The sequence below is a fragment of the Saccopteryx leptura genome, chromosome 5 (assembly GCF_036850995.1).
Source record: "Saccopteryx leptura isolate mSacLep1 chromosome 5, mSacLep1_pri_phased_curated, whole genome shotgun sequence".
Classification (NCBI taxonomy): domain Eukaryota; kingdom Metazoa; phylum Chordata; class Mammalia; order Chiroptera; family Emballonuridae; genus Saccopteryx; species Saccopteryx leptura.
In genome coordinates this window covers 92,757,559-92,772,959 of record NC_089507.1, presented here as the reverse complement: position 1 = coordinate 92,772,959, position 15,401 = coordinate 92,757,559, and the positions used below count along the sequence as shown (strand labels likewise).

At 35.5% G+C, this 15,401-nt stretch overlaps 1 protein-coding gene across 4 annotated transcripts in view; it reads right to left on the bottom strand.

The window, feature by feature from the left end:
- Positions 1-15,401, bottom strand: part of SEC24B (SEC24 homolog B, COPII coat complex component) — a 100,406-nt gene that overhangs the window by 16,398 nt on the left and 68,607 nt on the right. For 2 of the 4 annotated variants that reach the window (XM_066384798.1, XM_066384800.1), the window contains 5 exons: positions 9,586-9,770; positions 6,805-6,907; positions 4,385-4,511; positions 2,917-3,026; positions 1,161-1,273 (listed from right to left, as the gene is read on the bottom strand). In XM_066384798.1, coding sequence (XP_066240895.1) covers positions 1,161-1,273; positions 2,917-3,026; positions 4,385-4,511; positions 6,805-6,907; positions 9,586-9,770 — 638 coding nt within the window. The remainder of the gene's footprint in view (positions 1-1,160; positions 1,274-2,916; positions 3,027-4,384; positions 4,512-6,804; positions 6,908-9,585; positions 9,771-15,401) is intronic. The other 2 variants (XM_066384799.1, XM_066384801.1) reach the window with 1 other exon arrangement.

Genomic DNA, 15,401 nt, shown 5'->3' with positions numbered 1-15,401 from the left:
AGCCAACCGGCCAGGGCTATACTATTTTCTATTCCTAATTTTATCCTTTTGGTTTTGCATAGCCTAATTTGCAAATAGTCACTCACCTTTGTTGGTCTGGCTCCTATTTCTAGGGCTATATCCTCATACTCTTTAGTTTTAAGAATAATTTCTTTGCAGAGGGCCTTCCATTGACACTTACTGCTAAAGCTATAGCTGAAGTAAGCATTTGTGACAAAAAAAATAGGCCAATTGCTTCAATCAAGGAAAAAGAAATGAAAACTCTAAGTTACTAACAAACTAAAAGCAAATCATTTAGTATCTTTAGATATTTTTTTAATCTTGAAGGTCTCAATGTTATCAGTTTTACTCACAGGACAAGATCAGTGATACGCAGACTATGATGGCTAGCGCTAGCACTCAGAGCAAGGAAGGACTCTTAAACTCAATGGAAGACAGGGGAGAGCCTTTTGGAATCACCAAGAGAAATTCTGATGAAGTATTCATAAATAACCACCACTATACCTTTGTACATGTGAAAACCACTGCAGTTGTGAACCACTCCTACTGTCTAATGGCTTGTAAGTATTGTAGTAAAATAAAAGAAATGTACAAACAACTTTGTTTTCCCTGAGATGTGGAAGGTTCATTATTAAAGCTAGTTGAGGGTTTCCTTCATAACTAATATTGGTAGACATACAGAAAGGAATTCAAGCCAGGTATAAGCAAACTATCCAATACTATATCCACTTTCACAATACAGCTCATTGCTAATATGCTGAAATGAAGAGCTCAGTTTCTGGCTTTCTGGAAAATATTCAGCAGATAATCAATTTCCCTCTTTCCTTTTATCTGGCTCATTTAAAAACTACCTTATGAAAAACGTATTGCTCTGGCATAACTTACAGCTAGATTTGTCTCATTCAGATTCTTGAAACCCTGGCCACGTTGAGTTGTTAGGGACCTACTACTGAGATCTGCTAAGTCAGAGAGATAGTTAGATGAAATCTAAATTACTAAGTATTAACCTTTATGATTCAGATACCAAGTCATAAATCATAATAATCCATGTAGCAGGATCTAAATGAAATCAAATTTAATAAAAACCAACACCATGAACTACTAATAAACACTTCACATTATGTACATATACACACATTATCAGTAAAATCAATTCTTACTTGTCTAGATTTTCTAACAGTGACTGGCACAAAATTGTCAAATACCCAGCTTCTACCGCGTTATGAGAGACATCTAAAACAAACAAGTAAACTGCGGGTTGAGGAGGACGAAGCTGAAAGAAATAAAAATAATTTATTTATAGTAAGTGCAAATAATTTATTTAGTAGGAATTTATTTAGTAGGTGCAATTTATTCTTTTTATATCACCATACTATTGGATATTTACTGAGTATATTATACAAAAAAAATACACAAATAGGATGTTTTATGAGATCTTATGTGTTAATGAAAATGACATTCCTTTTAACTTTTTTTCTTACAGAGTTGGTTGTGGATTAAGCACGATAAAAAGCCATTACACAGTAACTGTTCAACAGACGGCCTGAAAGTTTTCCTGATAAGAGTCTTGACTGATATATCTAAGAAAAATTAAACTCACTTATTATTTAATATCAACCTAACACTTCCCTACCCCTAAAAACATTTTTAAAATTTATATTCTTTAAGTCAGTAACCATTAGTACTAGCTGTTAGGTCACTCAGTGGTAGCTGAATCCCAACGGTTAAGTGCTAAGTGTAAAGTTCTTATGATGGTATTCCAAGTATGTTTAGTCCTTTTTTGCTAGAGGTATATACTTAAGTATTAATGGGTTACATATATGATGCTGGGATTAGCATTTAATAAACTCCAGGGTGGCTGAATTGGGTAGATGAAGTATGCCTGAAAACTACCATTAAAAAAAGGTAAAATGAAAGGATACGTATAGAGTCCCCCCCTTTTTTATAAAAAAAAAAGTCAACCAAAGATCATTTGGGTCACATGGCAAAAATTAAAGATTACTTCTTGCCATACCACTTTAATTAAGATTAAGAATCCTAAAGAGCCAGAACAGAGTTGGGAACATAGTAAGTTATAAAGAAGGTAAGAAGTTGAGAGTAATAGTGACAAAAATACAGTTTACTATAGTTAATGTGAAAATAGACAAAAAGTCAGTAGTTAAGTGAGCAGGTACTATCATGGACGCAAAGAACCATAAAATTTATAAATATAAAGAATGGGCTAAGCATTAGGAATTTAATACACATTAGTTGTTCCTCATCACCACTTCATAGTTTCGCAGACAACAAAGATCAGAAATAAGGATAAAGAGAAAACGTAAGTTATTATAAATATATTAAAAATGAATAGATATGATAAAGAGCAGAACTTAGGTCAGGAATTTGTTTTTGTAAGTGGAAAATGAGAACAAGCACTTACAGTCAATAGACTCAAAGAACAGAAAGAATTTTATGATGAACTGAAAAGAAGAAAATTACAGCAGTCAATGTCCATTTATGTTAATATCTGCACTGGGTGAATCAATAAAATTATATCTTTAAGAGCCTGAAAACAGCAGTTTTTGGTAAAAACATGAGTTTTTCTGTTGGAGGATCTTAAATATTAAATGGTAAAATAATATTTATATTAGTTCCATGTAAGTAATATAATCAGAATGGCAACAAATTGTAGATGCTAGTGCTCATCATAAAACATTACTAATATTTCTTAGTGATACAACTGCATTCTCCTAAAAGATCAAGTAACCTTTATAAAGAGTTTTCTATTTGTTAAGTATAAATCTTCAGCATTATTTAAAATTAAAAAAGAAATTTTTTTTTTTAATTTCAAAATTTTGACAAGAACTTACCTAACAGCAAATTACAAATGACCAACACAACTGAATCTAATGACTGACTTAAACACTGAATAGTTACCATGTAATCAGAAGAAGCAATGAACTCCACGGTTGAATTCTGAACTTCTGGTCGTTTATGTGGCTCTCCGTAAGATCGGGTAAGGGGGTTATACATAAATTCTTCAGGAACTAGATAAGAATTAGGAATCCAGAAAAAACTTAGTAACACAATTTATAACTAAACACACATATACACACCAAGAAATAAACACCTCTATCATCAATACTTATATAAGGTTTACTATTGTTCTGTGAATATCTAATGGTAAAAACTAATTTCTTAACCCTCTTTTAAAAAATATATCTAGAATCTAATGAACAAATGAACTAACAAGCAAAACAGAGACAGACTCATAGAGAGCAGGCTGACAGCTTTTGGAGTAGGAGATGCTATTGGTGGTGATGGGGCGGGGTGGTGGTGGTGAGCAAAAACTAGACCAAAAAGGAAAATAAAAGCCTCATGGACAAGGACAACAGCGTGGTGACTGGGGGGGGGATAGAGGAGGGGATGAGGGGATAAGTGGTGACGGACGAAGACTTGACACGGTGGGGGTGAACATACAAGGTGGTGTACAGAGATGTGTTATAGAATTGAGCACCTGAAACCTGTATAATTTTGTTAATTAATATCACCACAATAAATTCAGTTAAAAAAATATACATATCATGCCCTGGATAGGTAGTTCAGTTAGAGCGCTGTCCCAATACGCAGAGGTTGAAGGTTCATTCCCCAGTCAGGGCACATACAAGAATTAAAACAAAAACATATATATAACAGGAAGAGTAAAAACTTTTATGAAATCAGGTTAGGAAATGGGAATAGGAATAACCTTGCTTTTTAGGTTTGTGTCCTATTTATTCCATCTTATAACATGAAAAAAAAATCAGCAAAACAAATTTGAAAGCAATCATACTAAGATGTCCTTTAAGAAATGACAAAGGTGCCTGACCAGATGGTGGCACAGTGGATAGAGCACTGGCCTGGGAGGCCAAAGACACAGGTTTGAAACCCTGAGGTCACCAGCTTGAGCATGGATTCAATGGCTGGGCTGGTGGCCCCCAGTCAAGGCACATATGAGAAAGCAATCAATGAACAACAAAGGTACAGCATCTCATTTCTGTCCCTTCCTGTCTGTCTGACCTCAATCCCTAAAAAAAGACAAAGGGGAAAACATATATACTGGCAAAGGCCTACACTGAGATTAATGAAGCAAATGTACCATCAGACAACAATCTTAACTGGTCAGGGTCAAGTATAATTAGTTTGCATAACCTTCACTGCTTGGTTTTTTAAATTTGACCTCAATGTCACTTCTCATCATCAATTATCTCCTTGGCTAGCTAAAATGAAGTGTCCCTAACCTATATTCTCTCCATTAAAGGTAATATGAAAGTTTTGAAAGCAGTGAGGAGACCAGATAATGACAGAAAAGTCCAAATGTTTAAAATAATATTAAACATACTTATTTTAAAACTCTAAAACTCACCATCATTGACTCTATAGCACAAATTGCATTTCCATCTTCGTTGATCAATGAAGGATACAAAAGGGTTGATATATGTTCGACAAGATCGGCACCTCACAATGGTATTTGATGTTATCACTGGTAATTGCTAGGAAGTAAAATAAAGATGTTGTAGCAGAAAAAGCACCCGAGAAAAAATGAAGCATACTGGTGTGCTGATATTCAGAACAAAACCATACTTGTGTTTTGAAATAGAAGAATTTTAATAAAATCCAGTGATGTGCTGAATAACAAAGCAGCTATCAAGTTTTCTCCCACTTTTGTCATAAACTTATATAAAATAACACCAAAATAAAGTCAAACCAAATGCAATAAAAGTTTCTGGCTGAAAAGAAAAGTCTGGTTGGCCAAGAAAATAATATAACTCAGAGATTATCAGCCAGACTGAAGAATAAACAGTGAGAAAGAAACATGCCATATATAAACGCCTGTCTTTGTACCTGGTGCTATCAGGCACTGCTCAGTAGATAGCCACAGCAATCCTGATGGGAACCCAGGCCACATGAAAACAAACACCATGTGCCTTAAAACACACACACACACACACACACACACACACACACACACACACACACACACACACACTCTCTCTCTCTCTCTCTCTCTCTCTCTCTCATACACACCTTTATGCTTATTTTGAGAAAATAACTTTATATTCAACTTAGGAAATTCAGAAAATATGAAAAATTTTTTTTTTTTTTTCATTTTTCTGAAGCTGGAAACAGGGAGAGACAGTCAGACAGACTCCCGCATGCGCCCGACCGGGATCCACCCGGCACGCCCACCAGGGGCGACGCTCTGCCCATCCTGGGCGTCGCCATATTGCGACCAGAGCCACTCTAGCGCCTGAGGCAGAGGCCACAGAGCCATCCCCAGCGCCCGGGCCATCTTTGCTCCAATGGAGCCTCGGCTGCGGGAGGGGAAGAGAGAGACAGAGAGGAAAGCGCGGTGGAGGGGTGGAGAAGCAAATGGACGCTTCTCCTGTGTGCCCTGGCCGGGAATCGAACCCGGGTCCTCCGCACGCTAGGCTGACGCTCTACCGCTGAGCCAACTGGCCAGGGCTAAAAAAAATTTTTTAATCACGTATTATTCTATCTCCCTGAATTAACCCCGAGAACATTTTAGTGTATTTTTGGGTTTTTTTGTCTATACACAAACATTTATATCTTTGTATTAAATTTTCACATACACAATTATTATATAAATAATTATTTATCACTTATAAAGAAAATGGTTAAATAAAATGAGAAAATAAAAAATTACTCAGAATTCTGTATCTTAGAGAAAGCCACTGTTGCCAATTTAGTGCATATACTTCCAGAAGGTATCACATACAGAATCTGTATTTAGATAAAAATTACCACCTGTGTTTATGGAAAATTAACTATATTGATTCAGAGATAAAGGCTGTAACAGTATTACAGGTTATCAAATAGTATTTACTGAATGAATTTAAGATTCTTATTAAATATCGTAATTATTTTATTTTCTATTTACTTTGCTTCTTTCAGTACATCTTAGTAGGAAAGTAAGCTCCACAAAGAAGCTTACTGACCTTTTTATCATCAGCATCTAGCATGACAGGCAGATAAATCAATATTTTGTGGGTAAATGAGAATAAAGGAGGCCCTGGCTCAGTGGACAGAGCGTTGGCCAGTTGTGTGAATGTCCCAGGTTTGATCCCCGGTCAGGGCACACATGAGAAGCGACCATCTGTCCTCCCTCTCCCCCTTCTCTCCCTCTTCTCCCCCCGTCAGTGGCTCGATTGGTTTAAGTGTGGCCCTGGGCACTGAGGACAGCTAGGCTGATTGCAGAGTCAGCTCCAGACAGGAGTTGCCAGGTGGATCCTGGTGGGGTACATGAGGGAGGGAGGGAAGAAGGGAGAGAGGGAGGAAGAGAAAGAGAACAAAGGGAACTCAGTAGCAATAAGACGGAGAGAAAGCCACAGGACCAAGAATGTGTGAGGAAGAAATGCAGTTTAGTCAAGTACAAATAAAATGTATCTGGATATATTTTATTTCTGAAGTTTAGAAATTTTAGCTTAAATATAACATATTTGCATGAAATACCACAAGTGTGTATAAAAATCCAACAAGCTAGGTATTAAACCACATAGACTGTAGAAACTTAAGTAATGTTTTAATTTAATAAGCTTGAAATGTCTGAATTTTATTATTACAAAGGTTATTTAATACAGTTAGGAACAGTCATACAGTTCCCTCTCCCAACTGAACATCATTGTTGGTATTCCTTTATGTTTAATAAAGAACTCAGAAAGCTTATCTATCCTCTATGGCCTTACCAAAATCCAAAACTAATCTAAATACCTTGCACATAAAAACACTCAGTACCCACAAATATTTTAAAATATGTTACTTTACCGTTAGGTCTCTGAAGGGATGTAACAATAATCCTAAAGGAAGTTTAGCTTTATTCAGTAAAGCCTGTGTCTGTGGAATATTTGTTAAAGTACACCGAAAGGAACTGCAAAAAAAAATAAAATAAAAAAATAAAAAACACATACTACAGTAACTACCAGAAAAGAAACATCCTAGAGTAGACAGTTGTTGTAGAGTATTAAGAACACTTAAGATCTAAATTAAGGATTCAACATTTTCATGGTAGAAAAACAATTACACTGTACTCCATATGACTAGCATGTAGGGCACGGCTGGGGGAGCAGGAAACTTGAGTGGAAAGGCATACCTTTAAGGTTGTTCCTTTCTTATACCCCATTTTTCACCTGTTGAACCCCTCCTTGAGACTCATCAAAGTTACCGCTTTTTCCGAAACCACCCTCACCTCTGATTACAAGTCTGAAGGAATAACTTCTCTATGCTCTGAGAGTCACACATCTATGTATCAGTTTGATCTGCTTTAGCTGCTTGTGCATCTTGTCTGTCTTTTCCACTTGAGATTAGAGATCACTATCTTGTGTCAGTGTCACACTATTCCTTTCATATGGTAAGTACTTATAACAGGTACTTATAACTTGTTAAGTTAAGGTCAGTAGACACAGAATCAATAAAAAGTAACCTAAGAGGTAAAAAGATGAAGTACGGGAAAACAGGAAAGGAATTTTAATTAAAGCGGTTGACAATATGTAGACACAGCAGTACATCCTGATCCAGGTTGGTGGAGAACCTTGAACACATCAAGTCTGGCTCCTGCTCTGGGACTTCTGTACTGTATTTGCTCTTCAGGCAGCTTGGCACACTCTCTTCCCAGAGTCCCATGGCCTGCTCTCTCACTTCATTCAGGTCTCCACTCAAATATTAATTCCTTGGGAAAACCTGTCTTGACTCCTCAATTAAAAATAGTCATCCTCCACTTTTACTACTCCCTACTTCACAGCAGTACCCTGATATTCCATTATATACTTATTAGTTAGACTGTTAAAGGTACATCTTCCTCAGTAAGATATAGGCTGCGTAAGACTGGGAACTATTCTGTTTACTGCTTCATTCCTAGCACTAGAAACACTGCCTGGTACTTAACTTAGAAGCCATTCAGTAAATATTTTTGAATGAATGATTTATCTTAATGTGCAGGCACAATTATTATTCCTGTTTTACAGTTGACAATGCTAAGATTTTGAGAGGTTATGTAATTGGCATTAAGTCTCATAGGTACTTATCAGTGTAACCATAGTAAGGATCTAGGTATGTCCAACTTGAAAGTCTGTACTCCTAATTACTCTGCTTTGCTATTTTGATGAGAGATATTTTCACAGAAAACACATAACTACATAGAATTGTATATAGCATTACCTACCTATGGACTGTTCTATATGTATACATATACTACATTCACCTACTTAGGGAATGCCTAACCATTCATAACAAAAGGCCATAATCCACATGCTTATTAATCCACATGCTTATTGACCTAATAGAAGCTTACACTCAGAAGAATGGGCAGCTGTTTTCAACCTACAACCAATGATTATACATTAAAAAAGAAAAGATCTTGGTACTGCCTTAGGCACTGATGGAGAATTAGTGGTAAAAATGTGGCAAAAAAGAAACCCTTGGAGCAAGTTCATTTTCTGGTCGTTGTTTTTTTGTATTGGAAACTATATAAGATTTTCATTGAAAAACAGCTATTATGTTTTTAAAAAGCTAAAAATCTATTACCTTTATGGGAAAATATTGACTCTAAAGAATACTAACTCTTAATGCAAGGAAAAAGATAATGTTATTCTGTGACTCAGAGTTTACTTTATGAGGAAGAGATTCCCAGAGCAGGAGGATGTCTTCTGGGTGTACAGGAATATCCTACAAGGCACAGAAGTACTGAAAGCAGGCAAGAACAGATAACTTTTTCTTAATGTTTATTTTATTAATTTTAGGGAGAGAGGAAGGGAAAAAGACAGAACATCAATCTGTTCCTGTATGTGCCCTGACCAGGGATCGAACTGGCAACCTCTGTGCTTTGGGACAATGCCCTAACCAACCAAGCTATTTAGAGGCAGGGCAGGGAACTTTTAATCTGGATGCACTGTGAGGTCAGTGACAGGGTCATCCACCCAGGGTCATCCACCCAGAAGAGATCCCCGGGCTTGGCTACCATAAGCAGGCTGCCAGCTGAACTTCCCCATGAGGTGAGGAAATATTCAATAAAAGGAAATCCAAATCTAAATTCAGGCTCGATAAGTAAGCCAGAGGGTAATGACCTTCATATTCTATAATGAGTGGGAAAGGACATTCAGAGAGAAAGTATTTATCTAAACATTTTCTTGGAATATATAACTTTGTGTTCACTGCAAGCAAAGATTAAAGGGCATAAAATTGTAAAGATTCTAGCTTATTTAAAAGATATCAGAAGTTATTACTGGTGAAAGTTAGAAAAAAAAAACATTTAAGAAAAGAAAAACAGAGTTAGATCTGGGTTCCTGAAATTCCTCACTCAGAAAGAAAAAAAATGTCCCTAGTGTTAGGTAGGAGATGTGAATGGAATTGGACGGAGACAGAGATGGGGACGGACCAGATCGAACAACCTAAATCAAATTTTACATCCAGAATGTCTATACAAACTGAAATAGGAATGTTCACATTAACAAAAAGGAGTTAATATCCTTATTATTTTTACTATTTTTGAGAGACAACACTGTTTTTTGACTGAGTATATTACTTTCTAAAGATTATAAAATAAATACTTACTCTGGGCTACAGTTTAATTTTTTGAGGTCTAAATTCAAGTTAGGTACAGGAGCCCAAACAGGAGTCATGGGTAAGATATTCCTCTCCTGAGTGAGGTTTACAGGTCTTAGGCTTTCTGGTTGTACAGAACTCTGAAGACTCAGCCCTCCCAGACTGGAGGACAGCTGGTTCACACCAGGATACTGCTGGGATATCAATTCAAAACAAAACAAAAGAACAATATAACAAACATGAGTAATATTATACTATATAGAGAATTTAAATATATAGAAAATTAAAACTGGCTTAGTAATAGTAGAATGACTTAACAGAACAGTTCAATTTAAAGCATTCTTGAAAAATATCTCAAAACAAAATAGTGAATAAATTAAAATCTCATTAGCAACAAAACAAAATTTCAGCAACATCAAGAATTTGGTGTCTCTAAATAAAGTTACTACTGGAAAAGGCAGCATAATACGTACGTTTTCAAGTTTTTTCAATTACAGTTTTCAGAATGTACAATGATATTGAGTGAATTTTGCTGTATTTCCTGTTATATTTTTAGTACTATTATGAATTCATGGCTTTTTATTAACTCAAAGTGATTTATATATAAAAAGAAGTGGGGCAATAACTCTACATCTGTATATAGATAATTTTTACATTCTTTTTTACAGATACCTCCATTATATGAATATAAACAGAATTCCAGCTAATAGATGCAGAATAATAAATTCAGAAAAATCACTATTTTAGAACCCATACTGAAATAACCATAATGAAATAAATGTCTCAGGTAATAGTCATCTGGAACAGATGGTAGACATCAGTAAATGACAAAGCCACTAAGTTAAAGCTTAACGAGTAACTTCACAGTGAAGGAATCTGGTTATCATGATGTGAACTCACTGATCAATCCTAGCGCCAATGAAGTCAGACCACCAGATATTGTGAAGTAAGCAGAACCAAAATATGTCATATTTTGGCTCAGGTAAGTAAATGAAGTATTAAATTTGAATATGATCAGGCCATTAGATCTAATTTCCAGTCTGTAGAAAATGGAAAAGAGGAACAAGTTAAATGACAGTGCAAGAAGTAATCAGCCAAATTCAGATTGTGGGGACATTCCACAGGAAAACAGACCCAGTTTCTTCAAAAGATCAAAACATGAAAAAATGGGGTGGAGGTTTATTTTAAAATTTTTAAAAATTAGGAGACATAAGCAAATACAATTAGTAAATCTTGTTTGGATCCTGATTTGAACAAAACAACTATAAAAAAATTCTGAAACAATCAGGCAAATCTGAAAATGAACTGATTTTAAATGACATTTAGAAATTAATGTTAATTTTGTTGGATATGATAGTGTGGTTATGCAAGAAATGCTCTTTTTTTCATTTTCTAAAACCCCTTGACCAAGATTAGCTTTTAAATTCTCACAAGAGAAGTTTATGTGCTTGTGTTGTGTGTGTGTGTGTGTTTCCAGTAATTGAAGCTGGTGATGTTATGGAAAAAAATAACAAGGACTCTGAGTTTTCAGTAGAGCTGTAAAGGGTAAGAGTAAAATTACTGTATGGATCAGTAATAGTATATAATAAAAAACCGAAAACAATCCAACTTTATTGAGCTGGGACACCAGTACAAATTCCCGTGGATCAAAGAGCTGAAACTGGACTCAAATTCAATTATGATCTAGTATATTACATGGATTCATCTCACAGCTTTCTATTCTTGTCATCTAGTCTTTTAATTAATGGGATATAAAATTAAAGTAAGATACTTAATCAATGAGAAAGGTAAATTTAATAAATAACTGAACTTAGAGCTAACTGCTCTGAGTGAAAAATGAGATTATTATTTTGTGTGTGTGTGTGTATGTGTGTGACAGAGACTGAGAGACAGATTCGGACAGACAGGAAGGAAGAGAGATGAGAAGCATCAATTCTTCGTTGCAGCACCTTAGTTGTTCATTGATTGCTTTCTCATATGTGCCTTGACTAGGGGACTAAAACAAGAGCAAGTGATCCCTTGCTCAAGCCAGTGACCTTGGGCTCAAGCCAGTGACCTTGGGGTTTTGAACCTGGATGCTCTGTGTCCCAGTTTGATGCTCTATCCACTATGCCACCGCCTGGTCAGGCAAAAACGAGATTGTTATTTACATTATATACCAAAACAAAACATTAAATGGCTTAAGGATGCAAAACTGAAATCACAAAAGAACTATAAAAAAATACAGCTGGAATATTTTCCTAATCTTAAAGATGAAAATAACCTTTTAAAGAATATAAAAATAAAAACAAAATAAATTATCATTATATAAAATTTAAACATTTCTCCAATGACAAAAAATTCTATTAAAATTAAAAATCAATATTGAGTTGGGTGGGTTTGCAATATATATGAGACAAAGGTTAATAAACTTATTACAGACTGCTTTTATAAACCAGAAGGACTGATTTGGTGAAAAAAATATAAACAGGAATTTTGGTAAAGAATTTTTCTCATTGATTAAATATTCCCAATTTTGCTGGGAATTTAAGTTGGTATACTATTTCTCCATATTTGACCACCAAATATTGATCATCTACTGTTTGACATCTCTTCTGGGATGTCTATCAGGCATTTTTATTTAACATGGTCAACTCAATTCACATTCCCATACTTATTCCTGTCTTCATCATCTAAGTAAATACACTACCTTCTACTCAGCTGCTTTGCCAAAAACCTAAGTTAGCCTTGATAACCTGCTCTCAACCACCATTATCAAGTCAAAACATATCTCAGAATCATCTATTTCTGGGATTATAGCAAAGCTTCCATTTGCCTCTGTTTCCATTTTTATCTTTTCAAATACATCCCAACCCTAATCCATTCTTCACACAGCAGCCAAAATGATACTTTATGTAAACGAGATGCCATTCTATTACATAAAATCTCCAATATCTCCCCTTACACTTTGGTGTAAAACCCAAGCTTCAAACTATGGTCCTTCTTTAGCTCTCTGATTTCATTCCTAGTATTCTTTCCATTGCTGACTGGTTTACAGCTACCCTGGGACTTTATTCCTGTAACATGTCAAAGTTGCTCATTCCTTAAAGTCTCTGCATATACTCAAAGCCTGAAATGCTCTATTCCTACATTTTTTTATGCCTGGCTTTTCTTGTCATTTGAAAAATGTTAACTTAAACATAACTTCTACAATGAGGCCTTTCCTGAGTGTCTACTCTATTTCTCCATTTTCAGCAATTTCTTCAACTTGTCTACTCCACAGCATTTATAACTGATAATGAAGTAATTTAAACTACCTCAATAGTTTATTTTTTATTGTCCAGTTAATCCCATCCTCCCACCAAATTTATTTAGTTGTGAGAGCGTGAGAAGCATCAACTCATAGTTGCTCCACTTCAGTTGCTCATTGATTGCTTGTGCCATGTGCCTGGACTGGGCAAGCCCAAGGTTTCAGACCGGTGACCTCAGCATTCCAGGTCGACACCCTATCCACTGCGCCACCATAAGCCAGGCTTCCATAAAGTTTCTTGAGAGCAGAAACTCTGTTTAGCTTCTACTTGTATCCTCAGTGCCTAGCTAGAATAGTGCTGCCACATGGAACAAAATAGTTTTTACTGAACAAGAAGAGAGAAATTCTCAAATCCTGTAAAATCAGATGCTTTAATTCAGTATTTCTATCCTGAAGAAATTTCATCTAAGGAATAATGGGGCAAATGCGAAGTGTACATGCATGTACCGTGTGTGTGTGTGTTGATCCTGATACTCAGTTATGCCCAACAATGGTGGACTGCTTGATTATAGAACATTATACATTTATTAGGTGAAGGATATGTAATAATACAGAGAGGTTTTCTCTCATGTGGTTAAAAGAATAAAAACTTCTAAAACTATGTTCTTATTTACCAACTTCATTTGTTTAAAGAAGTCATTTGGATGACTGCTTTTTCACTGAGGTTTTCCCCACTTCGGATATTTACAGCAAGAAACCTGAACGAACAGATTCCAATAGCTGCCATTTATAGCTTAATGGTGGAATTACTGGCTGCTATTTTCCTCTTTTTGCTTCTTTCTTCTATAATTGATCATATACATTTTATGGTTAAAATAAGCTAGTGTCTGGTTTTTCAGATATTCATTATAATATTTTTCTAATTTTTATTTTTATTTTTAAACATTAATTTTTCCCTATTTTTCAACTCAGAAAAACAAATTTTAATTTTTTTTCCTTGCAAAGGCCTACCATTGGTATTTCCCACTACTACTTAGTATAAGGAAGCCTTAGATTTCAAGACCTTCCACTGGGTTACACTAAGTGCAACATTTAAAAGCATTTCAATTATATTATAAAGGATTGCTTAAAGCTAAAGCAAGATAGTCTATTTTTTATTATTTATTTATTTATTTTTTTTTTTTTAAATAATTTTATTTTTAATGGGGCGACATCAATAAATCAGGATACATATATTCAAAGATAACAAGTCCAGGTTATCTTGTCGTTCACTTATGTTGCATACCCATCACCCAAAGTCAGATTGTCCTCTGTCACCTTCTATCTAGTTTTCTTTGTGCCCCTCCCCCTCCCCCTTGCCCTCTTCCTCTCCTCCCTCTCCCCGTAACCACCACACTCTTATTAATGTCTCTTAGTCTCACTTTTATGTCCCACCTACGTATGGAATAATGCAGTTCCTGGTTTTTTCTTATTTACTTATTTCACTTCGTATAATGTTGTCAAGATCCCACCATTTTGCTGTAAATGATCCGATGTCATCATTTCTTATGGCTGAGTAGTATTCCATAGTGTATATGTGCCACATCTTCTTTATCCAGTCATCTATTGATGGGCTTTTTGGTTGTTTCCATGTCCTGGCCACTGTGAACAATGCTGCAATGAACATGGGGCTGCATGTGTCTTTACGTATCAATGTTTCTGAGTTTTTGGGGGTATATACCCAGTAGAGGGATTGCTGGGTCATAAGGTAGTTCTATTTTCAGTTTTTTGAGGAACCACCATACTTTCTTCCATAATGGTTATACTACTTTACATTCCCACCAACAGTGTATGAGGATTCCTTTTTCTCCACAGCCTCTCCAACATTTGCTATTACCTGTCTTGTTAATAATAGCTAATCTAACAGGTGTGAGGTGGTATCTCATTGCAGTTTTGATTTGCATTTCTCTAATAACTAAAGAAGATGAGCATCTTTTCATATATCTGTTGGCCATTTGTATTTCTTCCTGGGAGAAGTGTCTGTTCATGTCCTCTTCCCATTTTTTTTATTGGATTGTTTGTTTGTTGTTGAGTTTTATGAGTTCTTTGTATATTTTGGATATTAGGCCCTTATCTGAGCTGTTGTTTGAAAATATCATTTCCCATTTAGTTGGCTGTCTGTTTATTTTGTTATCAGTTTCTCTTGCTGAGCAAAAACTTCTTAGTCTGATGTAGTCCCATTCATTAATTTTTGCCTTCACTTCTCTTGCCTTTGGAGTCAAATTCATAAAATGCTCTTTAAAACCCAGGTCCATGAGTTGAGTACCTATGTCTTCTTCTATGTACTTAATTGTTTCAGGTCTTATGTTTAGATCTTTGATCCATTTTGAGTTCATTTTAGTACAGGGGGACAGACTGTAGTCCAGTTTCATTCTTTTGCATGTGGCTTTCCAATTTTCCCAGCACCATTTATTGAAGAGGCTTTCTTTTCTCCATTGTGTGTTGTTGGCCCCTTTATCAAAAATTATTTGACTATATATATGTGGTTTTATTTCTGGGTTTTCTATTCTGTTCCATTGGTCTGAGTGTCTATTTTTCTGCCAATACCATGCTGTTT